This window comes from Patiria miniata, unplaced genomic scaffold (genome assembly GCF_015706575.1).
Source record: "Patiria miniata isolate m_02_andy unplaced genomic scaffold, ASM1570657v1 HiC_scaffold_19, whole genome shotgun sequence".
NCBI lineage: Eukaryota > Metazoa > Echinodermata > Asteroidea > Valvatida > Asterinidae > Patiria > Patiria miniata.
Window position 1 is genome coordinate 2,307,051 of NW_024037057.1, and position 17,820 is coordinate 2,324,870.

The 17,820-nt window shown below is 41.1% G+C and overlaps 1 protein-coding gene across 1 annotated transcript; it reads left to right on the forward strand.

The window, feature by feature from the left end:
- Positions 1–3,445: 3,445 nt before the first annotated feature.
- On the forward strand, positions 3,446–17,820 carry LOC119725967 (very low-density lipoprotein receptor-like). Its single transcript, XM_038197593.1, has 15 exons — positions 3,446–3,520; positions 6,283–6,342; positions 6,996–7,115; positions 7,423–7,551; positions 8,490–8,618; positions 9,288–9,410; positions 9,634–9,762; positions 10,434–10,556; positions 10,782–10,910; positions 12,559–12,681; positions 12,872–13,000; positions 13,586–13,699; positions 15,354–15,515; positions 16,477–16,582; positions 17,459–17,820. Exons 1-14 carry the CDS (start codon positions 3,469–3,471, stop codon positions 16,569–16,571), a joined length of 1,617 nt encoding a protein of 538 aa, XP_038053521.1. The 5' UTR covers positions 3,446–3,468; the 3' UTR covers positions 16,572–16,582; positions 17,459–17,820.

Consider the following 17,820-nt stretch of genomic DNA (forward strand, 5'->3'; position numbering starts at 1 on the left):
ATAATGAGGAACAATAGAAAATCCTCGATTTACACCATAAACAATCCTATGTTGATGTGTGGATAGGCCTACACCGCGTTATGGGATTTTTTTTTTTTTTAATAAGCAAATTACGACTGTCCACACAGCGTTTTTGGTCCCCACAAATACCTCGCATACAAACTAGTGTATATCCCCACAACTGCGGAACAAGATTGTGTGCGTGGGTCTGGGGGAAGGGTGGTCTCACTGGTACCATCTTCCAATGGGGCGCTTTTCAAACTGGATCATCTTGGGCACTATCGGACAATATGTGTCGCTTTTCAGGGCGGCACAATGCGAAATTCCTAAAAGGGCACTTGTACGAGGCCGCTGGCCAAAAAAAGGTACTTGTTTACACAAAAGGGCGCACTCTTTAGAAATATTGGTGAGGGGTTGCAAACGCCGTTGGAAAAAAAGGCACCTGGATTGAAAAGGGCAGTGTTTACAAAATATTGGCGGGTATTAAATTGGGGGGTAAGTCCCCCTTTAACCCCCTCCCCGCCTCCACGCTAGCTACGCCCCTGCGCTGTGGAATAAATAGAGGGCGCAAATATTGCAGCTGGGAAGATGATCCAGCTGTTAAAGTTGAACTATGTATGACTGTGTAAGATAGCATGACTGTTACGGATGGGAGAACCGACAACTACCACGGTTGCATTTGATTCGGTAACGAGATTTAGGATGACTTTGCAAAGTAATTCTAGTTACGTCATTAGTACATATCAAATTACATTTTAAATTTAAATGGGGTCTTCCGACAACTCTGTGCTATTATTACATAAAAGGGTGGATACATCACATAGAAGATCCCCTGAAAAGAAGCGACTAAACTGTAAAAAGAAAAATCTAAAAAAAAACATTAATAAAAACCCAATAAAATAAGCTTCTGTTGGTCTGGCAATACATTTTTTTTGTCGTAACTCATGTTACCAAGAGGACATAGAAGAAGAAAAAAAAACCTTGCATGTGACATTTTCCTCTTACCGTGACCCAGCCTGTTGCAAAATGGAAATAGGCCTGGCCACGAGTGTGCAATTTTGGAGGTAATGAGCTTCAGTTTTGCTGTATTTGAAACTATCTCTGGCAAATATCAATAAAGAGAGAAATATTGCTGTTCAATATTTACAACCTATGTAATTGAAATGCTTGAAAGTTGCTTTCATGGAGACACTGGTGATTTTGTGTACTTTTTCGGTAAGACAAGCGTGAGTCTCTTGATGATCGTGAGTGCAATTACCGGGATAAATGCACAAAGCTTGAACTGTGAGTCAAAAATAAACAATCACAATGCGCGCCCGCAGAGGCGATCCACAAATGCTTTAAATGGGCGCTAATTACCGGTCCCCATTTTTTTTTTTTTTTTTTTGGGGGGGGGGGGTGCTGGGAAGCGCTTTTTTTCCATAGCACACGCTGTTAATATATGCTGGCGGGCCCTATGTATATGCAATAGTATACTTTATAAAACTACCACATCGATCGAGTCACTGCTGTATAGTGTCATGGATACTACATTGGATTACAAATCCGATGTTGTGAGTTCGATTCCCATTTGATGCTTTTTGTGGTTTGGAGGATTTTTTTTCAAGGGGGAAAAAAAAGTCCGAGAACTGACTTGCAACTCGACGTACTTCGAAATACGCCCATTTGCATGTGTAAAAAAAAAGCGTACGGAAAAAAGCAAGGCCGGGAAACAGTCTAGACGCTACGTAGCCAGTCAAGGAAGCTGTTGTGCTGCCACAAATTGTCACCAAAGCCTGCGCTGAAACAATATTTGCTACAGGTTGAGTTTCACGAGCACTGCAGGACCATTTTAAAGGTGTTTGAAATAATTGATTCATTCTGTCTGACCCTAGACTTAATGAAAAGTCGATAGGTAATCGTATTTTGTCTGTGAACTTCAGTCGAACTCCATCGGCGCGGCTGGTATAAGACTAGTACGTAATCAGATGGGTTGCGACATATCTAACGACTTGACGGGTACGTTCTCTGAACGATATTCATATATCTGTGCAGCGCAATACATATGCAGTGATCTATGCGGTGAGATCCAATGGTGCACATCAATGCAAATGAGGATTCGTTCATTCCGTTACATGAGGAGTTCTTCTCAATACGTCGGGACATGTTTGCAGATCGGGCGACGTTTTAACGGCCAATTCCCTCACCTTGGTCAATAGTGTATAGAAATAGAATGTATCGTTGTGATAAACTTGATTTATCTGAGTCGTGTATGCCCTATAATGAATTTTTGAATGTGATACAACACAAAACACAAACCCTCGAAGTAATGAGAATGACCTTTCGTAGCGGCCTAGAATACACGCTGGAATCTGAACCAATCAGAGTGCTTGCATAGAATGTGTTAGCGACTCAAAATACTCCCATATGTTGTGTACAAAATAGAAAACGTTTTCGTCAAGTCGGTTATTGAACATCAATAGTCAGCATCATTTGTTCTAGGAACGAGGCTACGCCACTGATCTCTGTCTTACAAATTTTGATCAATGACTAACTTTTATGGGCTACGCATATTGCAGTGATATTTTGTGAGCTTTGTGAGCGTGGAACCAGTAACCGGTACCGTACGTACATGAACAATAACCGACTTGGCACCAAGTCTAGTCTGACCCCTTCTCTCGACTATTACGTACTCACAGTTTCTCTGTGCGTTATTTAAACTGAATGAAATGTTTGTACAAATGAATTTCAGACGTCTCATTGATGGAGAAAAATAATTTTAGCAAATTAACTCTGGGGTTGAATCGAAAGACTCACAAATAATGCGTGTCGAAGTAAGTTGTTTTATAAGTAAAACTTGGGTTACCAATTGATGTGCAGCTGTGCAGTGGACGGGGTTGATCTGTTTATTATCCCTGAGCATCACGCCAACCACAAGAAGAAAAGTTAATTTGCAACAAATAGTTTCGCCAGCTGCAGTAGAGTTTTATACTTTGTTTTTCATTTTGTTTCTTTTTCGTAACTGGCAGGCTTAAGCAAATAGATAACAGTTAACCAAAAATGCGGGCACAGCAAATTTCGTTTTAAATGTACATACATAATTCTGATCAACTGTTTATTTCAATATTTTCGTTTGAAACATAAACATTGACACAATTACACACAGAGAGACTAAAAGCTATAACTCGGATTTAAAGTAAAAGTAAGCACAAGTAGAGATGTGCAGATGTTTTGTTTGAAAGCTCCATTTAACAAAAAAGAAAAAAAACACGAGAGACACGTCAAACCAATATTTGTCATTTACCTTTTGGTCGAGTTTCCAAACAAGGAAGGGACACGCAAGATAAAAATGATGGATTCGAATGAAATCAAAAGTACACAATGTTGCTCAAACGTTCGTGACAAACTGTGCCAGAAATCTTATAAAACATTGAGCGGGTTTCGGTGTTTGACGCCAAGCCGCATCTACACGGAGCTCGCGAACTCACCATGCAAGCTACACGCCTTGTCTGCGCTGTGCTCTTCGGAGCTTTACTGATTGGTAAGTTGCCAACGAATATGGTTTAGTTTACAACTGGCTGCTAACACGTAGGACATTTTTTCAGCCTTATAATTGTACAGTAATAGTGAGAAGGGACATCCTCTTAAGTATTTACTCAGCCGTGTGGTTGCAAAGTCCTGAGCTTCGCCGTTGTTAAAAAGAGTTATTCCGAAAACGTACTTGGACTCTATAACAGAACAGACATTCATGCACCCTTAAAATTTAGCTTTTAGAGCGTTGTGTTTCTCAGAAAATATGCTCAGTATGATTGAAATGTTAAACCATTAAGGAAGAATTGAAATTCTAAACTTCATGGCAGTGAAAAATAATAGCCGTCATCGATGCCGAAACGTCAATACTGCTTATGGTATGTTGACCGTACTTTATTGGTTGGGAAGATCAATGTATATATCTAACTTTCTAGGAATCCCTCAGGATGTTATTTCACGAGTAGTTGAACACATATATCATCTAGGTATATTCCGAACTTCAGCTTAATATGTTGTTGCAAACGCTTGTGTTACAACTGGAACTCAGGGTAACTTTTGCAGGTTTTTTGTTCTTAAGCAAATCATTGCTGACATGTAGAAATGTTGTTTTGTCCGGACACCAGGCCTCGTTAAATCAATAGGTATGTGTGTGGGGAGGGGGAGAGGCTCGTACCATACTTTCAAGGGGGGGGGGGGGGGGCGCTGTTCAAACCCGACGATTATATTTTGAAGAATAGTGTACAAATAACATCAGTGATACAGTGATGCGTGACTTAAATGAAATGAAATTTATAGGGGACGAGGCTAAGGCCGTTAAAGTATGCGCACAACCAAAGACAATCAAAACTAGAAATGTGTTTGTGGACAAACACAAGCTGTTTCGGATATTTGAAATACTCTGTGCACGTGATGAACACTTGATGAAGTCACTTCGAGTGTCATCTGCCAAGTGAAAAGTCAATCAGACATATAGTGCCAAAGTATGATTTGAAGAAAAACGTGTACAAACCTTATGGGAAAAAATGCATCTTTAATGTGAAGTAACCTTACACCTGATGATGTCACGATCACGAATTTCTTCTAGGACCATCTGTAGGTGGTAGTCTAAGTGTGTACCAAGTCTAACGTCGATCAGATTTACGAAAGTGCCAAAGTAGAATGTTTTAAACGTGTACAAACCCTATGGGGAAAAATGCATCTTTAATGTGACGTAATCCAACACCTGATGACGTCAAGATCACAAATTTCTCCTAGGACCATCTGTGGGTGGTATTCTATGTGTGTACCAAGTCTGACGTCGATCGGATTTACAGAAGTGCCAAAGTGGAGTGTTTTATAACGTGTACAAACCCTATGGATAAAAATGCGTCTTTAATGTGACGTAACCCAACACCAGATGACGTCACGATCACGAATTTCTTCTAGGACCATCTGTGGGTGGTGGTCTAAGTATGTATCAAGTCTGAGGTCGATCGGATTTACGAAGAGGCCAAAGTGGAGTGTTTTAAAACGTGTACAAAACATATGTGGAAAAATGCATCTTTAATGTGACGTAACCCGACACCTGATGACGTCACGGTCACGAATTTCTTCTAGGACCATCTGTGGGTGGTGGTCTGAGTATGTATCAAGTCTGAAATCAATCGGATTTGAAAAAGTGGCAAAGTGGACTGGTGGAAGAAACGTGTGTTAAACCTATGGAGAAAAAGTCTGAAAAAGGAGAAAAAAAAAAAAAAGAAAAAAAAAGAAAAAAAAAAATCTTAACGAAAACAATAGCTGTTTCGGTGAGTCACCGAAACAGCTAATAAGATTCCCGGTTTTTGTAGTTATTTTCAGAACAGTTGGACGGATGCGTTTTGGGAACACGCAGTGCAGAAGATGGTTAACTTGGTCATTTCATTTTGGTTTTCGATTCAATTACATATATTTTACTCGAACCGTTTGCTTTATCAGGTATAAGAAGTTTAGGAATTCAAAATATAGCTGAAATGACATGTATTGTTATTATTACCGAAAATTAAATGAAATTTGGAAGTATTTTTATTCCTTGGCTTTTTGTTTCCAATATATGGTGAGTAAAAAAAAATGAACTCTAAATATCGCGACCCAAGATTGCTTTAGCGAAGATCTGCATGTAGCACTTTCACAATCTAAGATATGAAAGCCCAATTTCTAAGCTTTCCTTCGGTACAACAATCATTGTAAGTGTTTTTTTTTCAACAAAGCGAAAACAAATCACATAGGGATGTGTGTAAGTTGTTCTCTTTTTATTGCAAGAACCCACACCTTTTCTGTGATCCGTGGACAGAACTTCAACACGGCGGGTGTGTGTAAATTTGAGTAACTTGAAAAGTACATGATTGATTTGAACAATTGTGATACTAAAAGAATACTCATGAATTTGGCTTTCAAATCCTGGATTTGAAGTGCTACATGCAAAAATTCGTTAAAACAAAAGTTCTGACACTCGTCTATTTCGTATTTTGGAGATTCTTCTTTGACAAAAAGGGAAACAGCAATTGAGGAGATTATAAGAAGCTTTTGTTATCGGTACAGAAAGTGTATGCTAAAATGTTCTCAATGAAAATTATTATTAAAATGGTTATGATTTGATTGTCATTATGCAGTGCCGATATTGCATTGCAATACACCCTAGATACATCGCTCAGAACTAATTTGTCGGACAACGTAACAGTTTACTTGTAATTTGGTAGCAAGACGACTACAAATCAAACTGCCAACCAGTTCAACTTTTGTGTCATTATGTTTCAGGGTTATGCATGGCAAAACCATCAAAGAGGGCGCTCAAGTTGCGTCATCAAAGCCGCCAAGGTAATTTAGGTTTTCCCGGTCAATTTCCGATTTTTTTTTTCTGACCAGTTTCATTTTCAGACTTTCAATTTCGTGTGGGTTTTACGCATCTGGTCATTTGACATACGGACATATAGGAAGTCTTGAAAAGATGATAAATGTGTTTGGCAATTAATGAAATGATTGCCAATTGAATGAACAATACGATACAATTAATCTAAGTGAAGCGAAAATACGAAAGAATGGGCCATGCCCCCATGAAAAAAAAGGTCTCAAAAACTCAGCCACTACGTAAACCATTATCTTTAACAAAAAAAATGGTTAAAGTGGTCATAACTTGCCTCAGATATAGCACGAAAAAGTACCCGTAAGTACTTTTTAGGGGCCCATGCCGTGAATTTGTGGGCCCACTTTTGTAGGACCATTTTCTTTTTTTGTTTTCGCACCAACCCCCCCCCCAAAAAAAAGAAGAAGACAAAAGAAAAAAAAAACTGTGTTTTTGACCTGGCCTTGCGGAGGCCGAACGGCTCTCGTTTTCACACCGACGGAAGGTGCATTGTTTTCTTGACATGTACACCTTTTGGGGGGTTCCATCCCCAGTTTGAAAAGCGTTCCGCCACCCCTGTCAATGCACAATGAGTATCAACCTGTATTTTCTGTTTTTTTTAAATCAGTTTCAGACTGCAGCTCCGACCAGTTCACCTGCAACGATGGATGGTGCATCCCTGACTATTGGCAATGTGACGGCATGAATGACTGCAGTGGTGGAGAGGACGAGTTCAACTGCCCCTCAAGTAAGAATAAATTTTTAAAAAATTACAATGGTCTGTTTCATTAATTACCTCTGTAAAATCAAAAAGCGGGGGGGGGGGGGGAGCTCTTCGAAACTGACCATTCTATGCATACTACATATTATATGGACATTATCACGGCGCATTGTAACTGTTGTTGAAATGGTTTTCTTTGGTGGGATTTATGTCAGAAGAACTCTATAAACATGTATTTAAATCATTGCTCAACAAAAGAATTGTCAAATAAATCCGCCCCCGCTTGATACGCCACTGATTAGGGCCCTATCCGTTTTTTTTTTTCTGGTTTAAGACCCCCCGCCATCCTGCAGCTCAGACCAGTTCGCCTGCAACAATGGATGGTGCATCCCTGGCTATTGGCAATGTGACAACTATGATGACTGCATGGATGGAGAGGACGAGTTGAACTGCCCCACTATGGGTAAGAATAAAACAAAAATGTTGGTCAACAGTGTCCTACATGAAAACACATGCAAAGGAAAAATAATATACACGTCAAAAACGGCAGAGTTCTCGTGCAAAACGCAATACAATTATAAGTTGGGCATATATCAATTGTCCTCGTCTCTGCCTCCTAGTGGCGCACTGTAATGCGAAGCGCTCGGTAGGCCATTATCCGCGACTAGGCCCCAAGCCGTTTGTATATATACTTGTTTTTGCCAAGCACAGATTTATTCCAAGCACAGATTTATTTTCAACATTGTCACCTCATGTTTTGTGAAAAAAAAACCTCATGCCATGAGCCAATTTCACGGCGCTGCTCACCACAACAAATTGCTTTGCGCAAAAAAAGTCTGGCTTATAAAAGCAGGTTACCACTACCAGCCAAAACTCAATGTGATGTATATTGCTGGTGAATAGTATTCAGCTGTTGTTTGCTATAGCATGAAATTCACGTGGAGTTAAGGATGGCAAACTTCTATAAGCCAGACTTTTTTATGCTAAGCATTTTTTTTGCTGAGCAGCGCCGTGAAATGGGGCCCATGTCTACTGCATATACTCCGCGCGCCTAGTGCTTAAATCTCTCCATTTCATTGAGATTTGCGTACTGTGCGATGTGGCGCAGAACGCATTGGTGCAGCAAACATGTGGTTTACACCGATAGGTGTTTCATCAAAAACCTAACACAACCGATGTGACGGGCTCTCAACCAATTCCAATTGGTGAACTGCCTTAGACGCTGTTGATGTTTGATGACCAACCAATGTAGTTGATGCAGAATGTGTATCATGTTTTTTTCCTGGTTTGAGGCCTTTGTCTGGGAACTAGACTACACCAACCCCTGCAGTCAATAAAAAATGATTATTGGGCTTGTTGTTTCTTGCTTATGCCCCAGTGTCTTTTTTTTTTTGGTATAAGCGCCACCTCCACCCTGCAGCTCAGACCAGTTTACCTGCAACAATGGATGGTGCATCCCCGCTTCCTGGCAATGCGACTACATGAATGACTGCATGGATGGAGAGGACGAGTTCAACTGCCCCACTGGAAGTAAGAATGAAGAAGTTTTTTGTCAGAATTGTCCGACATAAAAGCACATGCACAGGATAACAATAAACACGTCCAAACTGCAGAGTTCTTGTGCAAAACCGATTACAATTATAAAGTTCACATTATCAATTGTTCCTTTCTCTGCCTCCTGGTGGCGCCCTGTAATGGGAATCGCTCAGAAGCCTTTATCCGCGATCAGCCCCCAAGCCGATTCTACACGTTCTTGCTTCGGCCAAGCACAGATAAATTCCCGTTAGTACTTACCTGTCTTTCAAAAGTGAAAACAAGTCCAAAATTCACACTTTTCAAACTGTTTCTTTTTCCCAAACATTATTTCCTCAGGTTTGTGAAACACCCCTAGTGCCATGTCTTTTGCATATTCCTCTCGAGTATAGTGCTAAAAAAATCGTTTAATTGAGATTTGCGCACTCGTGGTGAATGCTGCGCAATGTGGCGCAGAGCAAACTTGTGCGGAAAACAAATGCGCTTTAAACCAGTAGGTGTTTCATCAACCGTTTAACACGACCCACACAACGGGCTCCCAAACGATACCAATAGGTAAACTGTATTATTATGTATAATGAGTTTTTGACCAGCCGATGTGAACTAGGCTACACCAACCACTGTAGTCGATGCAAAATGAATATCGGGCTGTTATTTTGATTTGAGGCCCAGGTTGCAGCTCCGGCCAGTTTACCTGCAACGATGGATGGTGCATCCCTGGCTATTGGCAATGCGATAACTGGGATGACTGCAGTGGTGGAGAAGATGAGTTCAACTGCCCAACTGCAGGTGAGGATAAAGCACTGTTATGCGAATTGCTCGGTACCTTGCTCTCAGCAAGCGTTAGGATTGAAGTGGCTAGCGCAGCCCTCTTTTCGATCCATTGCATTTTCAATCACCTGACCAATAAGATTGGTCAGAAACAGTCAGAATCATCTGATCAGGGAATCAGACTACACCAACCACTGAGTCGATGCAAAATGATTATCAGGTTTTTTTCTCCCGGTTTTAGCCCCACCTCTACCCTGCAGCTCAGACCAGTTCACCTGCAACAATGGATGGTGCATCCCCGCCTCCTGGCAATGTGACTACATGAATGACTGCATGGATGGAGAGGACGAGTTCAACTGCCCCACTGGAAGTAAGAATTAAGAAGTGTTTTTGTCAGAATTGTCCGACATAAAAGCACATGCACAGGATAACAACAAACACGTCCAAACTGCAGAGTTCTTGTGCAAAACCGATTACAGTTATAAAGAGCGCATTATCAATTGTTCCTTTCTCTGCCTCCTGGTGGCGCCCTGTAATGGGAATCGCTCAGAAGCCTTTATCCGCGATCAGCCCCCAAACCGATTCTACACGTTCTTGCTTCGGCCAAGCACAGATAAATTCCCGTTAGTACTTACCTGTCTGTCAAAAGTGAAAACAAGTCCAAAATTCACACTTTTCAAACTGTTTCTTTTTCCCAAACATTATTTCCTCAGGTTTGTGAAACACCCCTAGTGCCATGTCTTTTGCACATTCCTCTCGAGTATAGTGCTAAAAAAATCGTTTAATTGAGATTGGCGCACTCGTGGTGAATGCTGCGCAATGTGGCGCAGAGCAAACTTGTGCGGAAAACAAATGTGCTTTAAACCAGTAGGTGTTTCATCAACCGTTTAACACGACCCACACAACGGGCTCCCAAACGATACCAATAGGTAAACTGTATTATTATGTATAATGATTTTTTGACCAGCCGATGTGAACTAGGCTACACCAACCACTGTAGTCGATGCAAAATGAATATCGGGCTGTTATTTTGATTTTGAGGCCCAGGTTGCAGCTCCGGCCAGTTCACCTGCAACGATGGATGGTGCATCCCTGGCTATTGGCAATGCGATAACTGGGATGACTGCAGTGGTGGAGAAGATGAGTTCAACTGCCCAACTGCAGGTGAGAATAAAGCACTGTAATGCTAATTGGTCGGTACGTTTTGCTCTCAGCAAGCGTTGGGATTGAAGCGGCTAGCGCACCCCTCTTTTCGATCCATTGCATTTTCAATCACCTGACCAATAAGATTGGTCAGAAACAGTCAGAATCATCTGATCAGGGAATCAGACTACACCAACCACTGAGTCGATGCAAAATGATTATCAGGTTTTTTTCTCCCGGTTTTAGCCCCACCTCTACCCTGCAGCTCAGACCAGTTCACCTGCAACAATGGATGGTGCATCCCCGCCTCCTGGCAATGTGACTACATGAATGACTGCATGGGTGGAGAGGACGAGTTCAACTGCCCCACTGGAAGTAAGAATAACGACGTGTTTTTTTGTCACCATTGTCCCACATGATATGAAAGCACATGCAAATGATTATAATAAACACCTCCAAACTGGAGAGTTCTCGTGCAAAACGGAATAGAGCTTCTAGTGCGCATTATTAATTGTTCCCTTCTCTGCCTCCTGGTGGCGCCCTGTAATGGAAATAGCTCAGTAGTTATTATCCGCAACCCTCCCCATAGCCTTTTTTTTTCTGATATGTTCCCGTTCATACATACCTTAATGTCAAAAGTCAAAAAGTAAAGCAAAAGTTTAGGGTCCCATAGCCATTACTGGCCGTAGGGGCAGTGGGATGTTAGAGGTCCACTGTGTCTTGGGCACGGCATAATGAGTGGCGGTGCCCAGTCCTCTCCTCTCGCCGTCTTACCTTCCCTGAACGGTTCAGTTAGCCATTTTACTATCGGGTCGTGAGAGAGAGTTTTCCAGTCTTAGGTCCGACTGCGATTCGAACCGCCAACCTTCCACTCCATAGCTCCACTCTCTAACCGCTCGGCTACGCGTACGCGACTCCTCAAAGATCAAAAAGAGGTCTGAAATTCACACTTTTAAACCACTTTTTTTCCAACATTGTTCCTCATGTTTTAAGAAACACCCCTATTGCCATGTATATTGCAAATATATCTCTCGCGCGTAGTGCTTAAGAAAATCATTTTGTTGGGATCGGCGTGCCCGTTGTGCGTGCTGCGCAATGTGGCGTAGAGACAAGTTGTGCTGGAAAAAAATGTGTTTCCCCATCAATGTCAATATGTGTCATATTATGTATTAAGTAAGAGTTGATGACCAACCGATGTAGTTGATGCAAAATCAGTATCAGGCTTGATTAGGTTAAAGGCCGGGCTCCTGGCAATGTGACTACATGCCTGACTGCATGGATGGAGAGGACGAGTTGAACTGCCCCACTGGAAGTAAGAATACAGAAGTTTTTTGTCAACATTGCACCACATGAAAGCACAGGCAAAGGATAATAAACACGTCCAAACTGCGGAGTTCTTGTGCAAAGCGGAATACATGTATAAAGTGCGCATTATCAATTGTTGCCTTCTTTGCCTCCTGGTGGCGCCCTGTAATGGGAATCGCTCACTAGCCTTAGCTATTATCCCCGATCAGCCCCTGGCCGATTTTATACTTGTTTCGGCTAAGCACGGATATATTCCTGTTCATGCATATGTTTCTGTCAAAAATCAAAACAAGTCCAAAATACACTATTTCAAACACTTTTCAACATTATACCTCATGTTTTAAGAAACAGCTCTAGTGTCAAGTGTATTGCATATACCTCTCGCAGGTAGTGTTAAAAAAATATCATATTATTGAGATTGGCGCGCCCGTGGTGCGTGCTGCACAATGTGACGAAGAGCAAAGTTGTGCAGAAAAAAATGTGTTTAAAACGGTGTGTATTCAACCTTTCATAACACGACTTACATGAGGGGCTCTCCATCAATACCAATAGATAGACTGTCCTATTATGTATTTTGAGTGGATGACCAGCCGATGTAGTTGATGCAAAAGCAGTATCAGGCTTTTTTACATGTTAAAGGTGTGGGTCTGGGAACTAGACCACACCAACCACATGTAGACCATGCAAATTGAATATCGGGCTTTTATTTTGATTTGAGGCCCAGGCTGCAGCTTCGACCAGTTCACCTGCAACGATGGATGGTGCATCCCCGGCTATTGGCAATGCGATAACTATGATGACTGCAGTGGTGGAGAGGACGAGTTCAACTGCCCAACTGCAGGTAAGAATAAAGCAAAATAACGTCAACATTGTCCCACGTGAAGGCACCTTCAAAGGCAAAATGAAAAACACATGGAAACTGCCGATGGTGCAATTCCGGCTCCTGGCAATGTGATTACATGGACGATTGCAATGGTGGTGAGGACGAGTTGAACTATTATTGTTATCATTTTTATTTTTTTTTGTATAAGCGCCACTTCCACCATGCAGCTCAGACCAGTTCACCTGCAACAATGGATGGTGCATCCCTGGCTATTGGCAATGCGACAACATAGATGACTGCAGTGGTGCAGAGGACGAGTTGAACTGCCCCACTTCAAGTAAGAATCCTATATTAAAACATCCTACGTTGTCTGTCTGTCTTTCTGTCTGTCTGTCTGTCTGATGTCTGTCACGGAAGTGGTGGTCACGCAACCGGAGGTGTGAGGTCACACATGATGCTCGTCATAGGCGTAGCCAGCGGGTGGGGGGGGGGGGATTTCCCAATGTTTTGTAAAGACTGTGTTTTTCCATTGAAATGCCCTTTTTTTTCAAGGGGCTTACCCGGCCCCTCCCCCAATAATATGTAAAAAGTGCCCTTTTTTTACGAAGTGCCCTTTTTTTCTGAGCAAGTGCCCTTTTAAAAAAAGAAGTGGTGCCCTTTTTTGTGGCATCTGCCGTTTTTTGTGCCTTTTTCAGAATGTCGTACATGTATCGCCCTGAAAAGCACCATATAATGGCCCTTTGTGTGCATAATTGTCGGGTTTGAACAGCGCCTCCATCGACAGATAGTACTCTACCCTGCAAATAAGAGGCATGCACATTCAAATTCATTAGACCTTTCAACCCGATATTTTGCAGAATTGGTTTTGTTTGAACCGGTCCACCTTTGATAAACATCTGAACTCTTATTCGTCTGGTTTAAGGTGAAGGCTGCAGCTCATATCAGTTCACCTGCAACGATGGATCATGTATCCCCAGCTATTGGCAGTGTGACAACTGGGACGATTGCAGTGAAGGAGAGGACGAGGCTGATTGCAGTAAGTGCAAAGAGTTCATAATCGTCGTGTACAGGCTGAGTAAAAATCGAGATCCAAATTTCGGGCCTGGTACTATTGTTTTAGTGAAGTTCTGCATAAAGCACCTTCAAAAGCTAGGATATGAAAGCCAAATTCATAAGCTTTAGTTTAGTACAAAAATCATTCAAATCACATGTAATTTCAAACACAAGCACCGTTTTAAAGTTCTTTTCACGGATCACAAAAAAACACGTTCTTTCAGCAAAACGAAAACAATTCACATACATCCCCGTGTGAACTATTTCGTTTTGCTGAAAGAACACTTTTTTGTGATCCGTGGACAGAACTTTAAAACGGTGGTTGTGTTTTAAAATGCCGTAACTGAAAAAGTACATAAGTGGTTTGAATAATTCTTGTACTAAAAAAAGCTTATGAATTCGGCTTTCATATCCAATATTTTGAAAGTGCTACATGCAGAGCTTCACTAAAACAATGGTCCTGACATTTGGGTTTCGTTTCGTGTTTTTTTTTTTTTTACTCACCCTGTATATTAAGTTTACTGATGCGATGCCAAGATGTCCACACAATGTATAGGGTGTTGAGACACTTGTGTGAACTTGCACGGTCCACGCAGTGCATTACATTTTCCAAAAACCAGTTTTTGAGACAGTTTTGATTAGGGTTAACAGTCGCAAAATGAAGTACAACATCGTGAAAAGGGAACCAAGGTCAAGAATTCACTTTCAAAAACATTCCCAGTACGACGAGCAACATTTTCAAACATAGCATTTCTTAACTTCGTGAAAACTAAGGATTGTTCGCATAGTAAAACCAAGGACGGATCAGGGGCCAACAGGGGCCATGCCCCCCCCCCCCCCAAAAAAAAAACAACAACAACAAAGAACTCATTTCAGGCACAGCGTACACCACCATCTTTTGCTAAAAAACAAATGGTTAAAGTGGTCCGACATTTCCTCAGATCGAACCACAGAGTATCTAGCATCCAAAATGTGTTGTTGCCAACCCCCACCAAAAAAATATGTTCTGGATGCGCCCTTAAAGGGAATGTACATCATTGGTTTTTGCTGTAATTTTCAGAAATGAACTATTTGAGGGGTTAGTATAATAGATCAAATATTGTTACACTGACATTTTTTAAGTTTTGTGTTCGAAAAGGTTGGAAAAACCAAGAAAATCAAAAATGTTCAAGTTGTCTGGTTCCCCGACTCCACAAAAGATAAAATGGATCAATTTATAGATGATGGAAAATTGTAAGGCAATGGAACCAATCTAGCTGGCCTGCACCCGTTCATGAACATGTAACCAATAGCAAACAAATTTTGGACTGTAAAAAAATGGTCAATTTGGAGCAGTAGTTGAAAAATAGTTAGGTTTTTCCAACGCTGGTCGGCCGACCACCGTTGGAAATGTATACAAAAATACCATTTTCTTGAAAATGACTTCACACCAGGTGCCATAATTTTACAAGATGCTTGAGACTGTCATTAACCAACATCCTAGTAAGGTATTTCGTAAAAACTTGGTAGTTTTATTTTTCGATGTTTGCAAATGTTGTATATTCCCTTTAAGAGAAACCAGCAAATGTTTGTTACATTGTTTAATGTTTAGCTCTTCTAATGCCGGTTGATCGACTTGCTCCTATATATCATTTCAGCCGGCTCCTCTGCCATGTATGCTACTCCCGGCTATAACTCGGGTCCTTGTCCGATGGGTGAGTTTTCCTGCCTTTACAGCGAAGAGTGCATCGGTTTTGCCGACTTGTGCGATAGCGAGATGGACTGCAGCGGTGGCGAAGACGAGAATAACATAATCTGCTGTAAGAACACTTCGAATCTTTTTTTTTTCAATAGCTTTATTACATGCGGAAAGGAGGTCTGGTTTTCATCGGATTTGGTTAGTTTGTTGGTTGGTTATTTGTTGGTCTGTCTGTCTGTTAACACGATGACTCAAAGGTTTACCACAGATTTACATGCGATTTGTTTCAGGGGTCGTCCTTGGTACAAGTACCAATCGAATGAAAGAAGAACCCCTTAAATCTGTTCAATAAATGTATTGCCTCCGCCAGGGAGGTTATCTTTTCATCGGATAGGGTTGGTTTGCTGGTTGCTTTGTCTGTTAACAAGATAACTCAAAAAGCTCTAAACTGATTTGCATGAAATTTGTTTTAGCGGTGGTCCGTACAAGTACAAAAAGTACCTATAGTTACAGACCGATATTCTGAAGGTTCGATAGTCCGAAGGTTCTTTAGTCCGAATGGTTCTTAGTTCGCAGGTTCGTTAGTGCACAGTTTCAAAAGTCGGAAAAAAATGAACCTTCGAAAAAGTGAACCTAATTTTTGTTTTGGACTATTGAACCTCCGGACTCATTTGAAAGTTTAAATCGTTCACGGCAATTCATACCGATTGACAAAAGTGTTCCTGGGCTATACAGAACCAAGATGGCACCGCCCCCTTATGCTTACGCCACTTTATTGTATAAAGAGTTTAATAGCGTGGCAGATCGTGACCCTTGTCCTGATAGGGTTAAGTCTCCATTGATACACACACTAATAGTTCTATCCTACAACTAAAACCTTTTCATAAGGGCCACGATATTCGGTTGCATCCAGTTGACCAAATTTATGAAGGAGTCACCTTGCTTTTTGTTTTTTGATTTTTTTTTTCAGTGGAAATAGTCACATTTCACTGGCGTTTTCTACTTCTAATAGGGATTACCCTGAAAGGCATTTCACAAAAATGTCTCTGCCCAAACTGACTCCAACTTTATTGTGTTTATAGATATCTTTGGTGGCAATTCGAAGAGGGCTCCTAAGAAGAGATGGGAGAAACTGTCCCGAAAAGTAGAGCAGAAGAAGAGAGCCATGCGCAAGTAAACTAACTGGAGGTAAGAAGCTCGAATAGAGTCTCTGTGATCAAAGAATGCAGTGATTGAATGGAAATATCTGCTAGTCTGGCAATGTACAGGGTGAGTAAAAACAAAAGCATCCCAAATGGCAGGACCAGTATTTCAACGAAGTTTAGACTGTTTCACTTTCAAACTCTAGGATATGAAAGCCCAGTCAATATAGCTTTCCTTTAGTACAATACATATTCAGATCTCTTCGTACTTTTCAATTTGCCAAAAGGTAAGTGTTCTTTCAGCAAAACGAAAACAATTCTCAGAGGAAAAGTATGTGATTATTGTTTCGTTTTGCTGAATGAACACGTCCTTTCTTTGATCAGAAATTACCGTAGTTGTCTGCGCGCGAGTCATATTGGACGTCTTCGTTTGCAGTCTATAGTAAATAAACTGTCATAAGACCCAAGTAATAAAAACGCCCACTTCCGAAATCCAGGGAAAATACTCACAACTCTTCAAGGTGTTTGAGGCACATATCATATTTATGACTCTTCCATCGTCTTTTATTTTCTGCTCAATGTTTTGGGGTATAGCCGATGTTTTTCTTGGAGCAAAACATGATATTGACCGTGGAAGACACCGCAGAACATGCACTTTTAGCATTATGCAATGTGCATGTACGGTACGGTCGATCGAGCACGCTACTATAACGTCCAAAACGGTGGCTCTCACATGATAGTCTCACGTGGGTGCTAAATCCAAATAAAGTCTCCTCACGGAGAATATCATGTATTTATTTTTGCATGGTTTAGGTTTCAAAGAATTTATGTTGGAATTTCTACAACAACTTACATCCATGCTTGCATTCCAAAGCCTATTAACGCCGTTTATTTGTTGGTTTGTTTTTCTTGCTGTCAAAAGGTTCGTGCCACTTGGAAAAGACGACAATGGTACGGGTTCCGACAACGGACAACTGCATATTTCGTTATCATTAGCAAGCCGTAGTTAGCAATATATTTAGACTTTCTGTATTTGTTTGCTGTTAATGGTTGATTTCCTTTTATGATTGCCGCGTTTATCGTTGAGTGAAACGATTAACCACCTTCCGAATCTGAATCAATTTTTAATCTACTAGCTTGTACAAAAACAAACTGACCTCATGGTCATGCCAACGGTTAACTAATTTGGAAAAAAAAATGAATGCAAGCAATCAGCACATGCTTAAAAGAAATAATCCACCTCTAGATGTGCCAAAGTTGCAGAAAATCTCACTAAACAACTTT

Bases quoted from the DNA above. Each gene is read 5' to 3' on its own strand.
- LOC119725967 (XM_038197593.1), top strand. From the start codon at position 3,469: ATGCAAGCTACACGCCTTGTCTGCGCTGTGCTCTTCGGAGCTTTACTG. The intron at 12,682-12,871 runs GTAAGAATAAAG...TTTTTGTATAAG, and splicing joins GTTCAACTGCCCAACTGCAG to CGCCACTTCCACCATGCAGC. The intron at 13,700-15,353 runs GTAAGTGCAAAG...ATATCATTTCAG, and splicing joins AGAGGACGAGGCTGATTGCA to CCGGCTCCTCTGCCATGTAT.